The sequence below is a fragment of the Trichoderma harzianum genome (genome assembly GCF_003025095.1).
Source record: "Trichoderma harzianum CBS 226.95 unplaced genomic scaffold M431scaffold_5, whole genome shotgun sequence".
Lineage (NCBI taxonomy): Eukaryota > Fungi > Ascomycota > Sordariomycetes > Hypocreales > Hypocreaceae > Trichoderma > Trichoderma harzianum.
Genome location: NW_020209253.1, coordinates 2,581,580 through 2,599,927, shown reverse-complemented (window position 1 = coordinate 2,599,927; position 18,348 = coordinate 2,581,580). Strand labels below are relative to the sequence as shown.

Here is an 18,348-nt window from a genome sequence, read left to right as displayed (position 1 = left end):
AGTCTCCAGCTCGGTAGCCAGATTGTCAAGCGCAGCGCTGTTTCGGTTTCCTAAGTTGCTATCCCCATAGATGCTCTCACCCTCAGAGCTTTCGTTACGGCTGTGGCCGAGAGCGAGGGTGCCGAGGCTACCGAGACCCATGCCGTTCGCCGCCGCCATTGCATCGGCGTTCATGCTGACAACATGCCGGCTGCGACGACGGTAGGTATCGACAGAGTGCTCGACTTGATCAAGAAGCAGCGAGACCTTTTGTTCAGCATCGGACGCGCGCTGCTCGAGGAGGGCGTTCTCGGATTGCAACTGCTCAAGTTCTTTCCGTTGGCTGCTCAGGGATTTGCGGGCTTCGTCGCATTCGTGCTGGCTATCTGCCAATTCGGCTTTGAGACCTTCGAGGCTCTTCTCTAGCTGTGCAGCAGAATCATGGAGCTCAGCCTCCAAGCTGGATATCTTTGTCTGCAAGGCGGCACGCTCGTTCTCCCACCCAGCGGAACCAGACTCATTGGGGCCAGCCTGCAGCCTATCCTCAAGCTCCACAACTTCGGACTTCAACCGACCATTCTCTGTCTTATAGCGTGCCAGTTGCTCCTGAAGCTGTTTCAACATCTTCTCTGTTCCCTTGACATAATGCACCGCTGACTGATAATCGCTCTCAAGCTGGGATAGCTTCTCGCGGTACGCAGTTTCAGAGTCTTGGGCTTGAATAGCAAATGTCTGCTTAGTCTCTTCGTGAGCGGCACTGATGCTGGCCAGCTGAGCCTCAAGCTCTCGCAGGCGATTTTGCTGCTCAGGAGAAGTTGTCCGTGGGCTCGTGAGGCCACGAGTTCTGGCGGAACCAGTTGGGCTAATGCCTCGTTCAACAAGAATATCCTTGAGTGCGTTGTGCTGCACAGTCATGGCGTTTGTTTCAAGCTGCTGAGCCGCCAGCTGGTTCTTGATATCCGAATGAGCAGCCTGGAGGCCCTGGTTTTCCCTCAAGGCAGATTGGAGCTGTCGTCGAATACCAACGCCCTCACGGCTGGACTGCTCCTGGTACTGCTCTAGTCCAGCAATGCGCTCTTCCGCACTACGCAGCCTATCGGCAGCTATGTCTGCTTCCTGCTGGTATTTCTTAACTAAAGCATTCGCAGCAGTGAGCTGGTTTTGGAGTGCAACGGCACGTTCAGCATCTCCATTATGCGCAACTGAGTCGTCCTTCGCAGTGAGCTTCTGAAGTCCTGAAAGGACAGCTTCCCGATGCGTGCGTGCTTCAGTAGCGTGCTTCTCGGCAAGCTCTTCTGCGTCCCGTAGACGTTGGGTGACAGCAACTAATTCTGCTGTGCGCGCTTCGTGCTCAGCTTTGAGTTTAGTCAGCTTCCCTTCGACCTTCTCCCTTTGGGCTCTCTCTTCTTCAAGTTTTGTCTCAAGGTGGGCGCTCGCATCTTGCGACGCTTCAATAGCGGCCCTGAGAGACTCAAATGTCTCTTCTCGACCATTTGATGAATCGGCAACTTCGTCAAGCTTCCTCGAAATAGTCTCCTTTTCAACTCGCAGCAGTTCCAGGGCAGCCACAGCCTCGGCGGCGGCCACTGCTTGCTCCCGGGCTTCACGCTGCGAGAAGTGAAGTTCCGCCTTCAGACGCTCAACTTCTCCAGAATTTTGCTGCTTGTAGGCCTCTAAATCGGCCATACGCTTCTGGGCGGCCGATGTTGTGTCATCAGCAAGCTTGCGGGCTCTCTTCTCGGCATCAAGCTCGGATTTCGCCGCCTCTAGCTGTGTCTGAAGACTCTTTTGGTGGTTGAGGGCAGATGCGAGCTTCTTGCTCATATCTGCCGATCGAGCAGCAAAATCCTCTCCACCCTCGGGCTGAGGGGTACTTGATACACTTCCGCCACTCTGAGCAGCCAGCTTAGCTTTGGCATAAACGGCTTCCTGAATGGCGACATCTCGTTGCCTTTCTGCCTCCGCTATCTGCTTGGCAGCAACAATAGCTTGCTTGTCCACAGCATTTTGAACGTTTGCTAATTCTGTGCGCATAGCCAAAAGAGCCTCGATCAGTGGTCTGTCTTCGTCGTCAAAGGACTCGACAGCTTTTCCATCCAGTGCAGGCCCCATGGAGGCATTGGGAACATAACCACCTTTCCTGGCCAACTCGAGTTCCGATGCATACCACGCATTCCGATTTCGGGCGTTGTCAAGCTCCTTGAGAAGAGCAACAGTCTGCGAATTTCGGCCTGATGAACGTCGGTTGAGGTTGGCGCTCATCGGCTTGGCTGTATGCGGGGGTGAAGCCGGTCGAGTTGGCGCAGGTCTCTGCATGCCTTCAGGAGGGCCTCGCTGCATGCCCTCAGGGGGGCCTCGCTGCATGCCCTCAGGGGGGCCTCGCTGCATCCCTTCAGGGGGGCCTCTCTGCATTCCCTCGGGGAGACCTCTCTGCATTCCCTCGGGGGGACCTCTCTGCATACCTTCTGGTGCAGGTCTCTGCATTCCATCAGGTGTAGCCCTCTGCATACCCTCTGGCGTGGCCCTCTGCACTCCTTCTGCCATGCTATCGATCGAACCTGGTCCTGGGCGCATTTTGCCCCTGGGGGGTTCGTTGCCGCCCAAGGAACCTTGTTTAGATCCTGTCCTTGAAACTTGAGTAGGCGTAGTAGGTGTTCGTCGCCCGTTAACAGGGTTGCCTGCTGCAGACATGGGTGCAGAGGTAGGTGCAGGTGCATCGTCCTCAGGTATTATTTCGCGGGTTATTGGCGACGGGGCAGAAGCCAGCTGGGGTGAGCCCGTCGGCGCCCGATCAACTGACGCACCTCGGACACGTCCCACGGCAGACGGATCAGGACCCGGTTTAGCAGGGGTTGGGCCTTGCGGAGGCGGTCCGGAGGGGCTGGCAGTTGCGGCAGCTCTGGGCATCTGCATTTTGTTTCCTGGACCTCCTGGACCTCCTGGGCCGGGGGGGCCTCTAGGAGGGCCTCCGGGTGCTCTTGGTGGCGCACCGGCCGGAGGAGGTGTACCTGGCCCTCCAAGGCCTGGTGAGCCAGTTGGTTCCATGCCATTGGAAACAATTCTCCGGGTAGCTGGTTCGTTGTTGATGCTGGATGGGCCGCCGACAATCATGTTTCCAGGTTCGGGAGGGCCTCCTCCGTTGGATACATCGCGCATCGGGAGCTGTCTGTTGGGATTCGATGCATCGCTTGGCCGTCGCGCTTGGGGTATTCTCTGGGGCCCTCCTGGAGCATCGTTGGGATACCGAATCTTAGTCGTGTCCAATACGTAGAGAATGCCAAGATCGTTAGTAGACGAAGAAGCAGTGCTAGGTTCTCCGCCAAGCACAACAATGGATTTTCCAACTGTGGTCATGCTGTGTCCGGATCGAGCCGAGGGAGAGGGACCCATATTCTGGAAAGTATACCACCTCCGCTGCGTGATACGGAACGCTGCAAGATCTCCCAGATCAGTGCCTTCATCGGTTCTTCCTCCGAAAATATACATAACATCGTCCACCAGAGCAGCAGCGTGGCCTTCTCGAGGAGCGGGTATATAGCCGATGCAATCTAATTGCGACCACTTGTTGACTGCGGGATCGTAACACCAGACGTCGTTGAACCATTGGAAACCATTCGTGCCACCAAACCTAACAATAGTGGTCAGAGAGAACAACAGCTGTATAGGGCCGGTTTATCACACGTACAGATACATCTTATCGTTAAATGTCACCATGGAATGGTTCGTTCGCGCGGCGGGCATCTTGGGACTCGCTTCTGCCTTGAGAAGAATTTCCCATCGATTGGTCGGCGACTGCAGTTGGTTGAGATCAAACGCAGAGAGATCGTTCATGAAAAAGCCCTCGACTTGGCCACCAAAGATGAATATCTTGGAGCCAAGAATGTTGAGTGAGTGACCATATCGTCCCGATGGACGAGGCCCTGCGGGCAGGGCACGGGACCAGTGCCGTGTTGCTATAAACAAATGACTGTGGTAAGATTCTCGATGCCTTTTGTATTTAGGGGGGTTCAATAGGTGATGGAGACTCACAAGTATTAAGTAGGTATAGAGTCTCATCCAAGATGTCATTATCATCAATTTTGGTGTCTCCTCCATAAACGATGAACGCATTGCCGACTAGCAGACTAGCATGGCCAACACGAGGCCCCGGGCCCTCGGCGGTTGTCGCCAGTGGATAACATGTCATGCTACCACCGGCCTCGATCATCCAAAGGTCGCCCTTTACAGTCGAGGAGTTGATCAGACCACCCATCAGATAAACGTCTCCCTCCTTGGAGGCGACCGAGTTGACGGCGGCGCCATATCGAGGAAATGGACTGGGATGCGACGAAGTGTATGTCAAGCGCCGCTGCGACCACGGATAGAGCGAGGCATTGGAATTGTTGCTCACGGGCGGCTGGTTTCGAAACTTGAGGGTTTGCGCGTGTTAGATGTCACACTGCGGTAGTCGGTGGGATTAGCTCCGAACAAAGGTCACTCACAGGCAAATCACTCGGCTGGGACGTATCAACGCTTCCTGTGCGGCGGCCGTGGCCTTGGACTTGGCCCTGGTCCGGGCTAGAGGTATTGGTGTCGTTGTCGATAGAATGCAGGCTTCCCGTTGGCGTCGCGCGCTGCAATGCTGTGTTCTTGTCGTCTCTGGCGACTGCGCGCCCCGGGGCGTTCTGGATGGACCCCTGAGAGCCTGAGCTGCCGTCGCGACTGGTAGTCGTACGGTCCTGGTGCTTCTTGGACTTGAAAAGAAACGCCATGGTCGGCTGCGGACCGCTCGCTGGCGGAATACGGGCAGTGGCGTGTTCGCAGGCGGGCGAGGGACGATGTGGTGGTTGTCGAGGTTGTTGAGGTTAACGAACGTGGGTGAATGGCGACTAGAGAATAGAATCCCCAAACAAAGCAGCAACGAGAGGATTGCGCGCACACGCACACGATGACACGGACGGCTCAACAAGGCCAAAGAGAGAGTGACTGGAGAATTGTTAGGAAAGAAGGGGGTCGAAGCTCGAGCGTCGAGATGGCTGGACAAGCATCTGTGGGAAGTATCCGGGGGAGTATCGCCGAAATTTCAGTGGCCACCTATTTTGGGGGGGGCAGCGGGAGTGCGGCAGGAGGGAAAAGGAAAAGGGCCCTGATCCGTGAAAGCAGCAACGCTCGTTTGCTCTGCCGTTCGCGAACCTGCGGAATAGAGATGCAGCTCGCAATTGCTCAGTAAAGCCCAACGAGAGAAGAGCTGAGGACTGAACTCGAGGCGGGAAAAGCCACAGCGACTGCTGGTGGTGATGGATTGTATTGGATTGGAGCTAGCACGGGGGACAAAGACAAAGGCGCCCATCCAGTTCACCTCAGTTCGTTTCTGGTGCTGGGCTGCGTTTCGGCCTCCTGTCACAGTGCCAGGGCCAGGCCAGCGGGCCAATTAGCGGGCGATGCTGGTCCTTGGGGTGCTTGAGTGAACATTTTTAGGGGCTGCAGGCTCACCAATGTGCACTAACCTCCTGTAGGTACTGACGTACCGCCGTGCCTCAGCATGGCGTTGTGGGGGACTCCTAACAGCAGTGACCTGGGGGGTACATGCAGGTGCGCCAGAGGCAGCGGCGATCACTTGGTCCCTCAGCTGTAGCGCTCTGCAGGTCGGAGACGGCGACGATGTGGAGCAGGCCAGAAATCAAGGGGCTGGAGGGGCAGCGACAGGCATTTCAGCGTCGGATACGGGAAGCCTGACGCAAGGAACAATCTGAAGTGGCGAGCCAATGCTCTGCAGTTTCGTCTGGAAGCTCGTCTGCGAAAGAAAAAGAGTCCACTGCTGACCTCATCGTGCTCGTGCCTGCATCGGTTGGAGCAGACAGACGGACCCCGTAACAAGTGCTACATGTCAGATATAATAATAATCTACGAGCACCTTATGCTTGAAAATAGAAATGCGCCACCTACTGCAGTATTTCGTATGATTTCTTCACGCCCATTTGATTCCCGACAGCTTGGTTGCTCCGCAAACCGGTCGGTACATACTGTATAGTACATGCCACTTGGTAGCCGCCCAGCAATTCCAATGCTGATCGCAGTTGGCTTCATGCTCCTGATCATTTCCTCCCCTATTGTCTCGCGGGCAATTATTAGTACTACTCGTGCTATTAACCCGGAAAAGCCTTGGCTGAGTCGGCAAGCTGATTTGCCCCAGTCGCACACGTTTGTGAGCCGCCCACCAGCAGGGGCAGAACCTCGTCGATCATATTTGCCTGCTCCTGTTACCCTGTACACGGCCCAGCAATGGGGAGATTTGATGCGTCTGGGCAACACGCGAGCTAAAAATATCAATGCTCTATTGACGGACGTGAAAGATTTTTTCTTTCCCCTCTCTCTCGAGGTCAAAGAAAGCCCGCACTTTGTTGACCCAGTCGGCGTGAATTTGTAAGTGAGCTACTGTAGGTACCTGGGGGCTAATGCATCACGCGTATTTCGTTACCACGAAGGACTCAGAAATGGAAGCGTCTATTTCGAGCTCCAAAATGGCCTTGGCTGCTTCTGACCTAATACGCGCACAGACCGTCTAATCTAGATTCCTCGTTCGAGTGCTAAGCCCTAAATGGCCATTATCGAAGTAAAGGAACACTGTGTGCTGCTTGGCGGCGTGTCTCAATTATGTCTTGATGCCAGCAATCTTCACATCAGCTCAGGTACATGTATTGTTGTTTCGTCGGAACGCGCCGACGGTAGCTGAGCACCACCTACAAAGTACCTCGTAGGGCACTTACACCGGTCTCCCATACTCCGGGCTGATATCCACACTGTCTCGCGAATGGTACCATTCAGCTGCTCAAGGTGCTACCGTAATATATTGGTTTGCTTTTAGCTTGCAGGCAGATGGTTAATAATAGCTCAACGACCATTGTCGTCAAATTGGATCTCAGTCACCAGGAGTATCAGCGTGGATCGCCCATGAACAAACATCTTGATTTTAGAGACATGGGGTATCACGTGCTCTTTGTCGACATCTGCGAAAGCCGGTCAGGGGAGCAAGCGCAGGTCAGCAAAAGCGAGACTGCAAAATGAACACGTACATACATTCACTAATATAAGCACCTAACCAACTCGTAGAACGCCTATTCGGCTAGGATTAGAACTTTATTATATAAATATCCATAGTAGCAGTTACTAGAAAAATGTAGATATAGTAGCAGTTACTAGAGAAATATAGATATAGTAGGGAATTATAGGTACAATAGCAGATACTTAAAGAATAGGTGTATAATTTAACGCGTAGGTGCTCGTAATCTTCTTAGTCTCGGGTTTTCTCTCTTGGGGAGGCAGAGGCTGATCCTGACAAACAACGGGAAAGCTTCAATAACCCAACAACCAGATGCATGCCGACTGGGTAAGCTCTATCGGAATGCCTCGTGTGAAATGCGGTGCCTGAATGGCTTGTTGCGGGATAAGCTTTTTAGCGTCTTTCTCTAGATCGCCACGACATCAGTATTGATCTCGTGTCTGCCGCTTAGCTTATTCACAAGCAGCGTGCTCTAAGCATCGTAGCTGTAAACGCCAACTATTTCCTAACAAGGTCATCAACAGAATAGATTGTTCACATGTCGTAGCCAACCTTCAATAGCTTATAGATACCTTGACTCCGCGGTACGGAGATAAGCGTTTAACATTTTTTTCGGAGTGCTGCCTGCTGCCTTGCCTCCCGCCTCGAAAGCTTCCGGCGGGCCACGGCAAGCGGCGGGATGGATGGCTTCAACAAACGCTGGAGCCGCCAGTCACAGAGCTGGGCCGTACTGGATAGAATGGATGGCCCAGCTTTGGGTAGTAACAGTCGGCGTCTTCTCGTTGTGATAGCAACCCGAAGACGCGCATATGCATGGCTGTGGGCTGTACGACCGCTGCATCGGCCAGTTAGCAGCTGGCAATAGACTTTCACAGGTGCAGCGTAACGTTAGTAGTTGGCAATAAGCCATCCCTCGCCCCAAACTCTCCCCTCCTCAAGGCTGGAAGTGACTTTACCATTCAAATCCTCCATCTCCATACTTTTTTAAGCCGTGCATCAACTTCATCTCCCGCAGCATCTCTTCCTCGGCCGATAAAAACAGCATTCCATTCCGCGCACTCGCACCGCTGAACATGGGTGCTTCGATATGATGATTTAGAATATACAGTAGTGCCGTGCTCCACTTTAGACCGCGACCGTCATGTCTCTGCCTCAACCGCAACAAACTTCGCCTCCTCGGCACCCACAGCAACGCGCTGCGAGCCTCCGAGAAGCAACGCCCGCCCATCTCGACCATCAGCAGCCTCTGCTGACCCCGTTGCCTGCGCGATTAGACGAGCTGCGAGCCGCGGCTCATGGACTTCCAGCCGAGATGACGCAGCGATCCGGTGCAAATGGCTCACACGCATCCGCCGCCGCAGCCACCAACGGCGGTGAGACTTCGAGATTCAAGGTCCAGTCGACCAGCAGCTCCGACCGCGACTCCCAGTCCAACGAGACGAACGACAAGCGGCCATCGAGCGCTCCCGGCCGCAAGAATGGCATTGTCGCCGGCGATGCCAGGGACGACACTAGCATCGAACCTGAGCGACCGATCCGACCGGTAAAACCAGCCCTCCAGCGCTCAAAAAGCGAATATGCGCCGCGACAGACCGAAGAGTCAGACCACGAAGACGACGAGATTCACGAATGGGGGGCTAGACATGGTTTTGAAGACCACTACCAGTCGGAACATATCATTTCTCAGCTTGCGAATGTACGTCTCATCATCCTCTCCTATCCCAGCCCTATCTTCTCGAAGCTCTCAACACCCCTCCTCTCCCCCCACCACGATCTTGCTTCATGGTCTCCCAACCCTTGGTCCGTTCCCGTATTGCCCACGACAGCGTGCTGACCCTAGACCCTAGAATTGGTACATGTATTTTACGGATAAGCGGCACGAAACCACTGCCAAGCCCAAGGCGGTGCAGTACGAACTCCAAGATTGGCGCCAAAGAGACAGGCTTAAGACGGTGTCTGCAGCTCTCGCCGTTTGTTTGAACATCGGTGTCGAACCTCCCGACCAACTCAAGACCAATCCGGGCGCAAAGCTAGAGGCCTGGACGGACCCTACCATCCCCCCTATACAGAAGGCTCTTGAGAACATTGGCAAGTCCCTTCAAGCGCAGTATGAGACTCTCGCAATCAGGGCTCGCTACAAGCAGTATCTGGACCCCTCGGTTGAAGAGACGAAAAAATTCTGCATCTCCCTTCGTCGCAATGCAAAGGACGAGCGCGTGTTGCTGCATTACAACGGCCATGGTGTGCCAAAACCAACGGCGTCGGGCGAGATTTGGGTGTTTAATAAGACTTATACTCAGTATATCCCAGTTTCATTGTACGATTTGCAGCAATGGCTCCAGGCGCCCACCATCTTCGTGTGGGACTGTTCAGAGGCCGGCAACATTCTTAATAACTATCATCGATTTGTCGACAAGCATGACGAGGAGGAGGAGGAAGCCGCACAGCGGGATCCTCACTACGTCAAGACAAATTATAGACCTTATATCCATTTAGCTGCGTGTGCGGTCAAGGAGAATCTTCCGACCAATCCACTGCTCCCGGCTGATCTGTTTACGTCATGCCTGACGACCCCGATCGAAATGGCACTCTGGTTCTTCGTTTTGCAGAATCCTCTCAAGACGAATATTAGTCCTGAACGCGCCAAGAAGCTCCCAGGTCGTCTCCAAGAGAGAAGGACACCACTTGGAGAGCTCAACTGGATCTTTACTGCCATTACTGACAGCATTGCATGGACTACGCTGCCTCGGGATCTATTTAGAAAGTTCTTCAGACAAGACCTGATGGTGGCCGCCCTATTCCGAAACTTTCTCCTCGCGCAAAGGATCATGACTGTGTATGGATGCCACCCTCAATCATTCCCTGCCTTGCCAGACACTCATCAGCACCCGTTGTGGGAGACGTGGGATTTGGCCGTCGACATGGCTCTGGCGCAGCTACCCATGTTGGAGAGAAAGGAAAACGAAGGTATCGACTACGAATACCAGAATTCGTCCTTCTTCACCGAGCAGCTGACTGCCTTTGACGTTTACCTCACCAGAGGTGACGCTGTGGCCCAAAAGCCCCCCGACCAATTGCCAGTCGTCCTTCAGGTACTTCTGAGTCAACAGCACAGAGTACGTGCCTTGATATTGTTGGGGAGATTCCTTGACCTGGGACCATGGTCGGTTCAGCTGGCTCTCAGCATTGGCATCTTCCCCTATGTTCTGAAATTGCTGCAATCTGCGGCAACCGAACTGAAGCCTGTCATGGTCTTCATCTGGGCAAGACTCATCGCGGTGGATATTTCATGCCAGCAAGATTTGATTAAGGATAGTGGATACAGCTACTTTGCACAAATTTTGAAACCATCCGAGGCCTTGCCCGTCGTCAACGGCGATGAGCACAAGGCCATGTGCGCCTTTATCCTGGCCATGCTGTGCAAGGGCTACAGAAACGGCCAAATGGTATGCAACCAGACGGAAATCATGAGCTACTGCCTGGCCCACCTGCAAAACGAGGGCAACCCCCTCCTGCGCCAGTGGGCCTGTTTATGTATCAGCCAGCTGTGGCAAGATTTGCCAGAGGCCAAATGGCGTGGCATTCGAGAAAACGCATATGCCAAGCTGGCGTTCCTCACCAAGGATCCATGCTGTGAAGTACGGGCTGCCATGATCCACGCCCTTACCACTTTTCTCGGAATCCCCGACCTGACGGAAGAGGTTGCACGGATCGAGGAGTCGATTGCCTGGACAATTCTTGACATGGGAAATGATGGCAGCCCGATTGTGCGCAAGGAATTCTTGGTCTTCTTGTCTCATTTCATCATTCGCTTCGAGAGCAAGTTTTTGGTTGCCGCCTATGAGCAACTCCAAGAGGAGAAGGAATACTTGGTGTTCCCCCCACAAGACGATGGGCAAGATCACAAAATGGGCCTGCACTATGCCAGACCAGATAACCGACAGAGAGACGGGACGATCAAGCCAACCGCTCACGGCCTCTCCCATAATACGGTCTACATGGCGTTCTGGAAACATGCCTTGATTCTGAGCGTTGATCCCCATCCAGAGGTGCAGCGGGAGGCTACGACGGTTATTGACTACGTTCACAATGCTTTAATAAACTCTAGCCTCGGCGAGGCGGCTCATGGCTTGATGGGAGAGGTCCAGAGAAGAGCAAACAGGGCGTCGCGCAGCAGAAGCACGGCTTCTTTGGGTCCGAGGTCTAATGGCGCTCTCAGCCCCCAGCCATTGCAGTCTCCTGGCCTTCTTCGGCGAACGGCCAGCCTTCTCTTCCAGTCCTTCATCACCAGCGAAGATAAGTCTAGGCCTACCACTCCCAACAGCCAGATTCCGCCAAAGTCGCCTTCGTCAAAGGTATCTCCGGACCGTGTATCTGCGCCTCCTGAACAGAATGACTACTCTGGCCGCTCGGCAACATACCACAATGCCCGCGAGCCTGTTTCCGGTTCGTATGAAGAGCGCGACTTGACCAAGGAGCCAAGCCTGCCACTTACGAGCAAGTTCCTCGAGTGGTCAATCGAGTACTTCCGTGAACCCCAAATGAAGAACACCGAGGCGGATGAGCCTGGCAGCACCGACTACAACGAGAGACTGTGGCGGAGGGCCAGGAATGAAGCCATCATGAGAGAAACGCAGCCCCTCAAGCATATCGCTGGCGCCCACCGGTGGAACAACCAGCTGGGCATCATCAACAACGGCGCACAGCCTGCCAAGATGACGTTTCATCAATTCGAAGACCACTTGGCGGTGGCAGATGACGCCAACACAGTTTACGTTTGGGACTGGAAGAAACAAGGACGCCTGAATAAATTCTCCAATGGCAACCCAGAGGGTTCCAAGATTAGCGACATGAAATTCATCAATGAGGACGACCAAGCCATTTTGATGACCGGATCGTCGGATGGTGTAATTCGAGTATATCGCAATTACGACTCGGAGCAAGACATTGAGCTGGCCACGTCTTGGCGGGCACTCACACACATGGTTCCCAGCAATGTCAATTCCGGAATGGTTTTCGACTGGCAGCAGGCGACGGGACGCGTCCTCGTTGCCGGCGATGTTCGGGTTATTCGGGTGTGGTTTGCTGGGCATGAGACGTGCACAATGGACATTCCAGCGCGATCTGGTTCATGCGTTACCTCACTCACATCGGACCAGATGACGGGCAACATCTTTGTGGCCGGATTTGGTGATGGTGCCGTCCGTGTCTTTGACACGAGGCTGAAGCCGCAGGAATCCATGGTACGCAAGTGGAAAGACGAGTCGGATCGCCAATGGATCAAGAGCGTGCACATGCAGCGTGGAGGAAAGCGAGAGTTAGTGAGCGCCAGCCGCAACGGCAAAGTCAAGGTGTGGGATATTCGCATGGACAAGGCCTTGCATTCCTTCCAGACCACTCGGGACACTCTGCGGACGGCAAGCGTTCACGAGCATTTGCCAGTATTCTCAGTGTAAGTTTTGGGCCTCCTCACGTACCTGACTCCCAAGCAGTAAATCGTAGCTAACGCGATTGTCTATAGGGGCACCTCTGCGCATGTGGTCAAAGTGTTTAACCTGAACGGCAACGAGCTTTCTCGACTCGAGCCATACTCAAGTTTCCTGCAACAGAACCGGGGGTCTCCCATTTCTGCGACAGCATTCCACCCGCATCACCCGATTCTTGGGTGCGCGGCACGAGGCGATCACCACATTAACTTATTTACGTGTGAGAAGACTGAACCGCTGCAGCTTGCTTAGTGGTCCAGGCCACAGCGCTAGATTTTTTGAAAGGGCGCCTTTGCCCATGGAGCATGTTCTTTTTTACCCTTTTCTGGCTGGATTATAAACCAACTCTTGTTCAATTTTTCTTTTCTTCGATGATATCAAGCGTTCGACGGTGAATGGGGGGACGCCGCCACTAGGTTCCTCATGCTTTGAATAGATGCATTGATACTGTACATGCGGAGAGGGTTATGCCCGACGTGTCCTCGACTTTCCAATGTGAAGGGCTTTGGAGGAATGGCCTCGGTAGGATTCTGGCGTTTGGGAGAGAGGGAAACAGTATTACTATAGTAAAGCTTTCAACAGATGAATTATTAGTATAATGAGGAACATTAGTGCGCTGATTTATGAAATCCCAGTGTATCGTTCGGACTGGTGATGTCGCTTTGCAGTAGAAAGAAATGCAGGGTATTCAGATGGGCGATGTGATTATGATTATGCATGAGAGACAGCGCACATGGCAAATATAAGTTTGTTTAACGAAGCTCGGCTGAAGCATCAAAAAGATTTCAGCTGAATGATTTTCGCCTCGGCATCTAGTACTGTAGTTGGTTTTTTTCTTTTGCAGAGTAGTATTTTCGTATGGATTTTTTTATTAGAGGGTGGACGCCATGCATGAACCGACATGGTTGGGTGTATTCTGCTGAAGAGGTAATTTCCGATGAGGGCCCTTTTGTTTTGAAAAATACTCGCTGTGGTTCTACAAATCTCGCAATACGGTCTTTACTCTCTCTCTCTGAATTCGAGAAATCGAGAGGGCAACGAGACAAGGCGCCTATCAATTGGAAGTTGGAGTTTAGGTGGCGTTTACTAATCCCTGGAGTCTAGAGAGCGATCATGAGCCTCGACATGCACCGTGGCGAGCTTTTTTAGTTGGTTGGCTCTATTCTCTCGCCAAGGCACTCAGCCCACTTGGCTGAAGGTAACGTGGTCTACTATAGATTCGCCAAGGGGGGAGAGGGAGCGAGGCTTAAAGATTGTTGTATTTTGAGGTTAGCATCGATGCCGGTGCCTACCTATGTAGGTTTTAAGCTGCTGTGGTCATATGACGGCAATGGTGTATGTATGTTTGCCTGGGTGACTGTTCGGGTTGTAGTCTTCTCATCCGTTTTGGAGTAGGGCATGTGAGCCTATGCCTACCCTGGAAAACGGGCACATGAACTCGGGGCTGCAAGAACAGGAAAAGGGGGATGACCGAAGCATCAATACGATGGAGTGGAATAGTACAATGTATGTGCTGCTACTGTCTGGATGCAGGTTTTGCTGGAAGGCTCGGTGTTTAGCAAAACGGCACGGCGCGGCACACGGCTGAATGGCATGTCCGCATCTCGGGTGTTCGGGAGCTGCGTCACCAGAACAAGGTTGGCCCGATGCTGGATGTCGCTGCTGATGGGCTGAGAAGTGCTGATGTTTTCCATTGGAGTGCCTGTAAGCTGTCAAGTCAGTTCAGTTCAGTCACACAGTCTCACTATTGCTCGTAATGCTGAGGTTCGACCTTGTTCGCGGGTTTCGGACCTGGGGGGAGCTGTTTTATTGTATGAGTAACAGCACGTTATTTAAGGTGGTGCCAGATCGACGAGCTGGGACCAAGTACGGGTACATGGAGGGCCACTTGGTGTAGGTACGGTTACGGTACGGCACTACCTTGGCCCTCCTACTGCACCTCAGCAGCAGTATGTCATCATCATTGTCATTGGATCATCATCAATGAACAGCTCCTCCATGATGGGTGCTTAAAGTACCCCATAATCTGGGCATCGACTTGGCATTGCACACGAGGCTGGAGGAATCTACACGTGTACCTCCTCGTACATTAAGGTGCCGTATCCGTACCTCGGAAACTGACTTCAATTCCCAAGGTAAGATCAGGTACCACCTTAGTAATTTGTATGTACGAGGACAGGCACCAAGACAAGTACCGATACCTCACGTCACGGACCCCACGGCATAAAAATCGCGGCGAGGGGGGAACTCGGGAGCAAAAGCAGCCCAGCAAAGCAGTTGAGCTTACAGTAGCGTCAGACAACCCATGCAGCGTCTGGACCCAACAAAATTCCCCCAGAACGCCACCAGACCCGGCAAAAATCAAGTTGCTCTGGGCCGGGTTTTTGCAGGGGGTCGGTGGGTTGGACTTGGAGCAATCACAGTAGCGCAGCTTCAAGTTGCAGCTTAGCTGCCTTGAGCTAGGCCTTGGGGGGGCGACTGCAGCGCTGCAATCAATCGTTTGTGATGGCCTGCAGTGGCTAGAGCTCCCCTAAATTACAGTAGAATGTTCAATCGCATTGGCTGCAACAGGTACATGTACCGGTACGCCGCCCTGGTCGCCCGCCTGGCCTGGCGAGTCCCGGCTACGTAACTTGTACCAACCTAAGCTTTAGCCTTGCCTCGCGCTGGCCTCCAGCTTTTTGCCTTTCCATTGCCTCCAAGCTTGCTCGCTCTCCTCTCCCTGCATCTGCCTGGACTGCACTGCACTGCGCTGCATCATTGCCCAACTGTGTCCCAACTCCCTTTTCCTTCTTCCTATTTCTTAACTATTCTGTCTTGATTCCCCTCACTCCTTCGTTCTGAATTCTCCCGCTTCGTCGTCGCCGTCAAGCGTGTCTCATTGCCTCTGAAGCGTGTCTCATTGCCTCTCCTGCTTATAGCTCTAGATCCGTCAGACAGGAAGCTTCCGCTGCTCAGACAAAAGCCGGACCCTCACCCCCTCCCCCCCTGCAACTCCCCCGGCACGAGCAAAGTTATCCTTTCGACTGCTCTAATCTCCTCCGCGTCCTGTCTCTTCCTCTCTTCCTCCCCTTCTGTCCTCCGTCTAGGCCACTCGTCGCAGCAAACAATCACCAACTACCCTCAAGATGACGACGGACTGGACTGTGGGCGTCATGCCCTTGACCCAGGTGCGCAAGCCGCCCTTCACCGTCGAAGCTTCCGGCTACGAAAAAGTCCCTGGCGAGACGATCCCGCGTCGCCACCCAGCAGCCAAGGACGGCCTTCTCACCACTCCTCACGATGACGTACACACTGTCTTCGACATTGTCCGCCGCAGTGCCCGCGAGTATCCCAACCACCTTGCCGTGGGCCACCGGAGGCTCATTGAGCTGCACAAGGAGACCAAGAAGGTTCCCAAGAACATTGATGGTCAGGTTGTCGAGGTGGACAAGGAGTGGCAGTACTTTGAGCTGTCCAAGTTTGACTTCTTGACCTTCAAGGAGTATGAGACTCTTGTTCTGCAGCTGGGTTCCGGCCTGCGCAAGCTGGGCTACAGCGGCTCTCACAAGCTGCATCTGTTCGGCACAACCAGGTAAGCCATGCAATTCCAGGAGCCAATGCTTTCAGGGCATGGAATTCGCTAACAATGAATCCTTTTCTCGTCTTGTAGTGTGAACTGGATCTCCATGTCCCATGCTTGTGCCTCCCAAGGCATCTCCATCGTCACTGCCTACGACACCCTCGGCGAGAGCGGCGTCGAGCACTCGCTCGTCCAGACCGATGCTGATGCCATGTACATCGACCCTCACTTGCTCAAGACCGCCGCTGGCCCCATCCGCAAATCAAAGGTCAGGACTGTCATCGTCAACGAGGACTGCATCTTTACCGCTGGCGGCGAGATTGAAGCCTACAAGAAGGAGAACCCGGATATCCGCGTCATTACGTGGGAGGACCTCCGTAAGCTCGGCGAGGAGAACATGGTTGAGCCCAGCCCTGGCAACCCATCCGACGTCTTCTGCGTCATGTATACCTCTGGTTCCACTGGTCTTCCCAAGGGTGCCTGCATCACCCACGAGGCGCTTGTTGCGGGAGGTATGTAGCCTTGTTGCATCGCGGTACGACTCAATACTAACTTTTGACATTAGTTACGGGCCTCCTCGCCTCTGTCGGCCAGACCATTAGCGACAAAGAGGTTGTCCTTGCCTATCTTCCTCTTGCGCACATCTTCGAAATGGCCCTTGAGAACCTCGTCTTGTCCATTGGTGGCTGCCTGGGATACGGAAACCCCAGGACCCTTTCCGATACTTCCATGAAGAACTGCGCTGGTGACATGCGGGAACTGCGACCAACCGTCATGGTTGGTGTCCCCCAGGTGTGGGAGACTGTCAGGAAAGGAGTCATGGCGAAGCTGGAATCTTCTAGCCCCGTTCTCAAGTCGCTATTCTGGGGAGCCTTTAGCTACAAGAGCTTCATGTCGCGCAACAAGCTTCCGTTTGCCAGCGTTTTCGACAGCATCGTCTTTAGCAAAGTTCGCCAGCTGACCGGAGGCCGGCTTCGTTTCACCATGAACGGTGCCAGTGGCATTTCGGACAGCACGAAGCACTTCCTGTCCCTCGTTCTCGCTCCTATGCTGACTGGCTATGGCTTGACCGAGACCTGCGCCAACGGCTCACTGGGAAACCCGCTCGAGTACACTGCCAACGCCATTGGCCCTGTTTCTGGTGCCATTGAAGTGAAGCTCGTTTCAATTCCCGAAATCGGATACTCAACCGATGCCAAGATTCCCCAGGGCGAGATTTGGATGAGGGGTCTCCCCATCATGAAGGAGTACTACAACAACCCAGAAGAGACTGCCAAGGCTCTGACCGCTGATGGTTGGTTCAAGACTGGTGATATTGGCGAGTTCGATGCCGACGGTCACTTGCGCGTCATTGATCGTGTCAAGAACCTTGTGAAGATGCAGGGTGGCGAGTACATTGCCCTGGAGAAGCTGGAGGCTGTTTACCGAGGTTCTCAGGTGGTTGCTAATGTCATGATCCACGCTGATCCGGAGCACAACCGCCCCATTGCCATCATCATGGCCAATGAGAAGGTTCTGGCTGACAAGGCAGCGGAGCTTGGTGTTGACGAGCACAGCATGCACCATGACCCCAAGGTTCAGTCGGCAGTTCTCAAGGATCTGCAGCTTACCGCTAAGCGATCTGGCTTGACTGGTTTGGAGACAATTGGTGGCGTTGTTGTTACTGATGCGGAGTGGACCCCTGACAGCGTAAGTTTGCATCCTCTATCGGCTGAGTTGTGTGTGTATACTGACAGTTCTTCTCCTTGTAGGGTTTGGTCACTGCTACTCAGAAGCTTAACAGGAAAGTCATCCGAGAGGCTTTCAAGAAGCAGATTGACGAGTGCTTGAAGCACGCTCCTTAAACATTCTACAGACGCAATTCTTTGGTATCTCTTTTTTTTCCTGATTTTTTTGGTGCTGAAGATGGCGAGAAGAGGCTAAGAGATGGGTGTGATGAAAGGTGTGGCTTGGTGTAAATGGGAATGAAGAAAGGTGGTGGGATGATGATGATACCTGATACCGCCGTTGTGATTCAGGCCATGTAGCACGACGTGATTTAATTTGCCTCTCTTGTACTGCTCTTGGGGCGTGGGCTTAATTAATGACATTTATACCACTTTTGATCTCTAATCCTTCTTGTTTCTCTTATGCTTCTCGATGTTATTGTAATAAAGCCGGTTTAATACAGTTACAATACAATAGTATATGTATAAGTTATCAATGGGGGAAAAGAGCCAAGCATCGTGCTCCAACGTAAAAACTCCATTGCCATGCTTTCGCCTACCGAACCTAAGGTGCTA

General features: G+C 53.3%; 3 protein-coding genes across 3 annotated transcripts; all 3 read left to right on the top strand.

The window, feature by feature from the left end:
• Positions 1–5,992: 5,992 nt before the first annotated feature.
• On the top strand, positions 5,993–6,475 carry M431DRAFT_553087 (hypothetical protein; the record flags this gene model as incomplete). Its single annotated transcript, XM_024921379.1, has 1 exon — positions 5,993–6,475. The coding sequence occupies one exon, from the start codon at positions 5,993–5,995 to the stop codon at positions 6,383–6,385; it is 393 nt and encodes a 130-aa protein (XP_024775844.1). The 3' UTR covers positions 6,386–6,475.
• Positions 6,476–8,330: 1,855 nt separating this feature from the next.
• Positions 8,331–12,756, top strand: M431DRAFT_83881 (hypothetical protein; the record flags this gene model as incomplete). The annotated part of the gene is made up of 3 exons (XM_024923363.1): positions 8,331–8,714; positions 8,866–12,470; positions 12,540–12,756. 3 exons carry the CDS (start codon positions 8,331–8,333, stop codon positions 12,754–12,756), a joined length of 4,206 nt encoding a protein of 1,401 aa, XP_024775843.1.
• A 2,876-nt stretch (positions 12,757–15,632) lies between these two features.
• On the top strand, positions 15,633–17,910 carry M431DRAFT_481603 (hypothetical protein; the record flags this gene model as incomplete). The annotated part of the gene is made up of 4 exons (XM_024915971.1): positions 15,633–16,078; positions 16,157–16,578; positions 16,632–17,755; positions 17,818–17,910. The coding sequence occupies 4 exons, from the start codon at positions 15,633–15,635 to the stop codon at positions 17,908–17,910; spliced, it is 2,085 nt and encodes a 694-aa protein (XP_024775842.1).
• Positions 17,911–18,348: the final 438 nt, after the last annotated feature.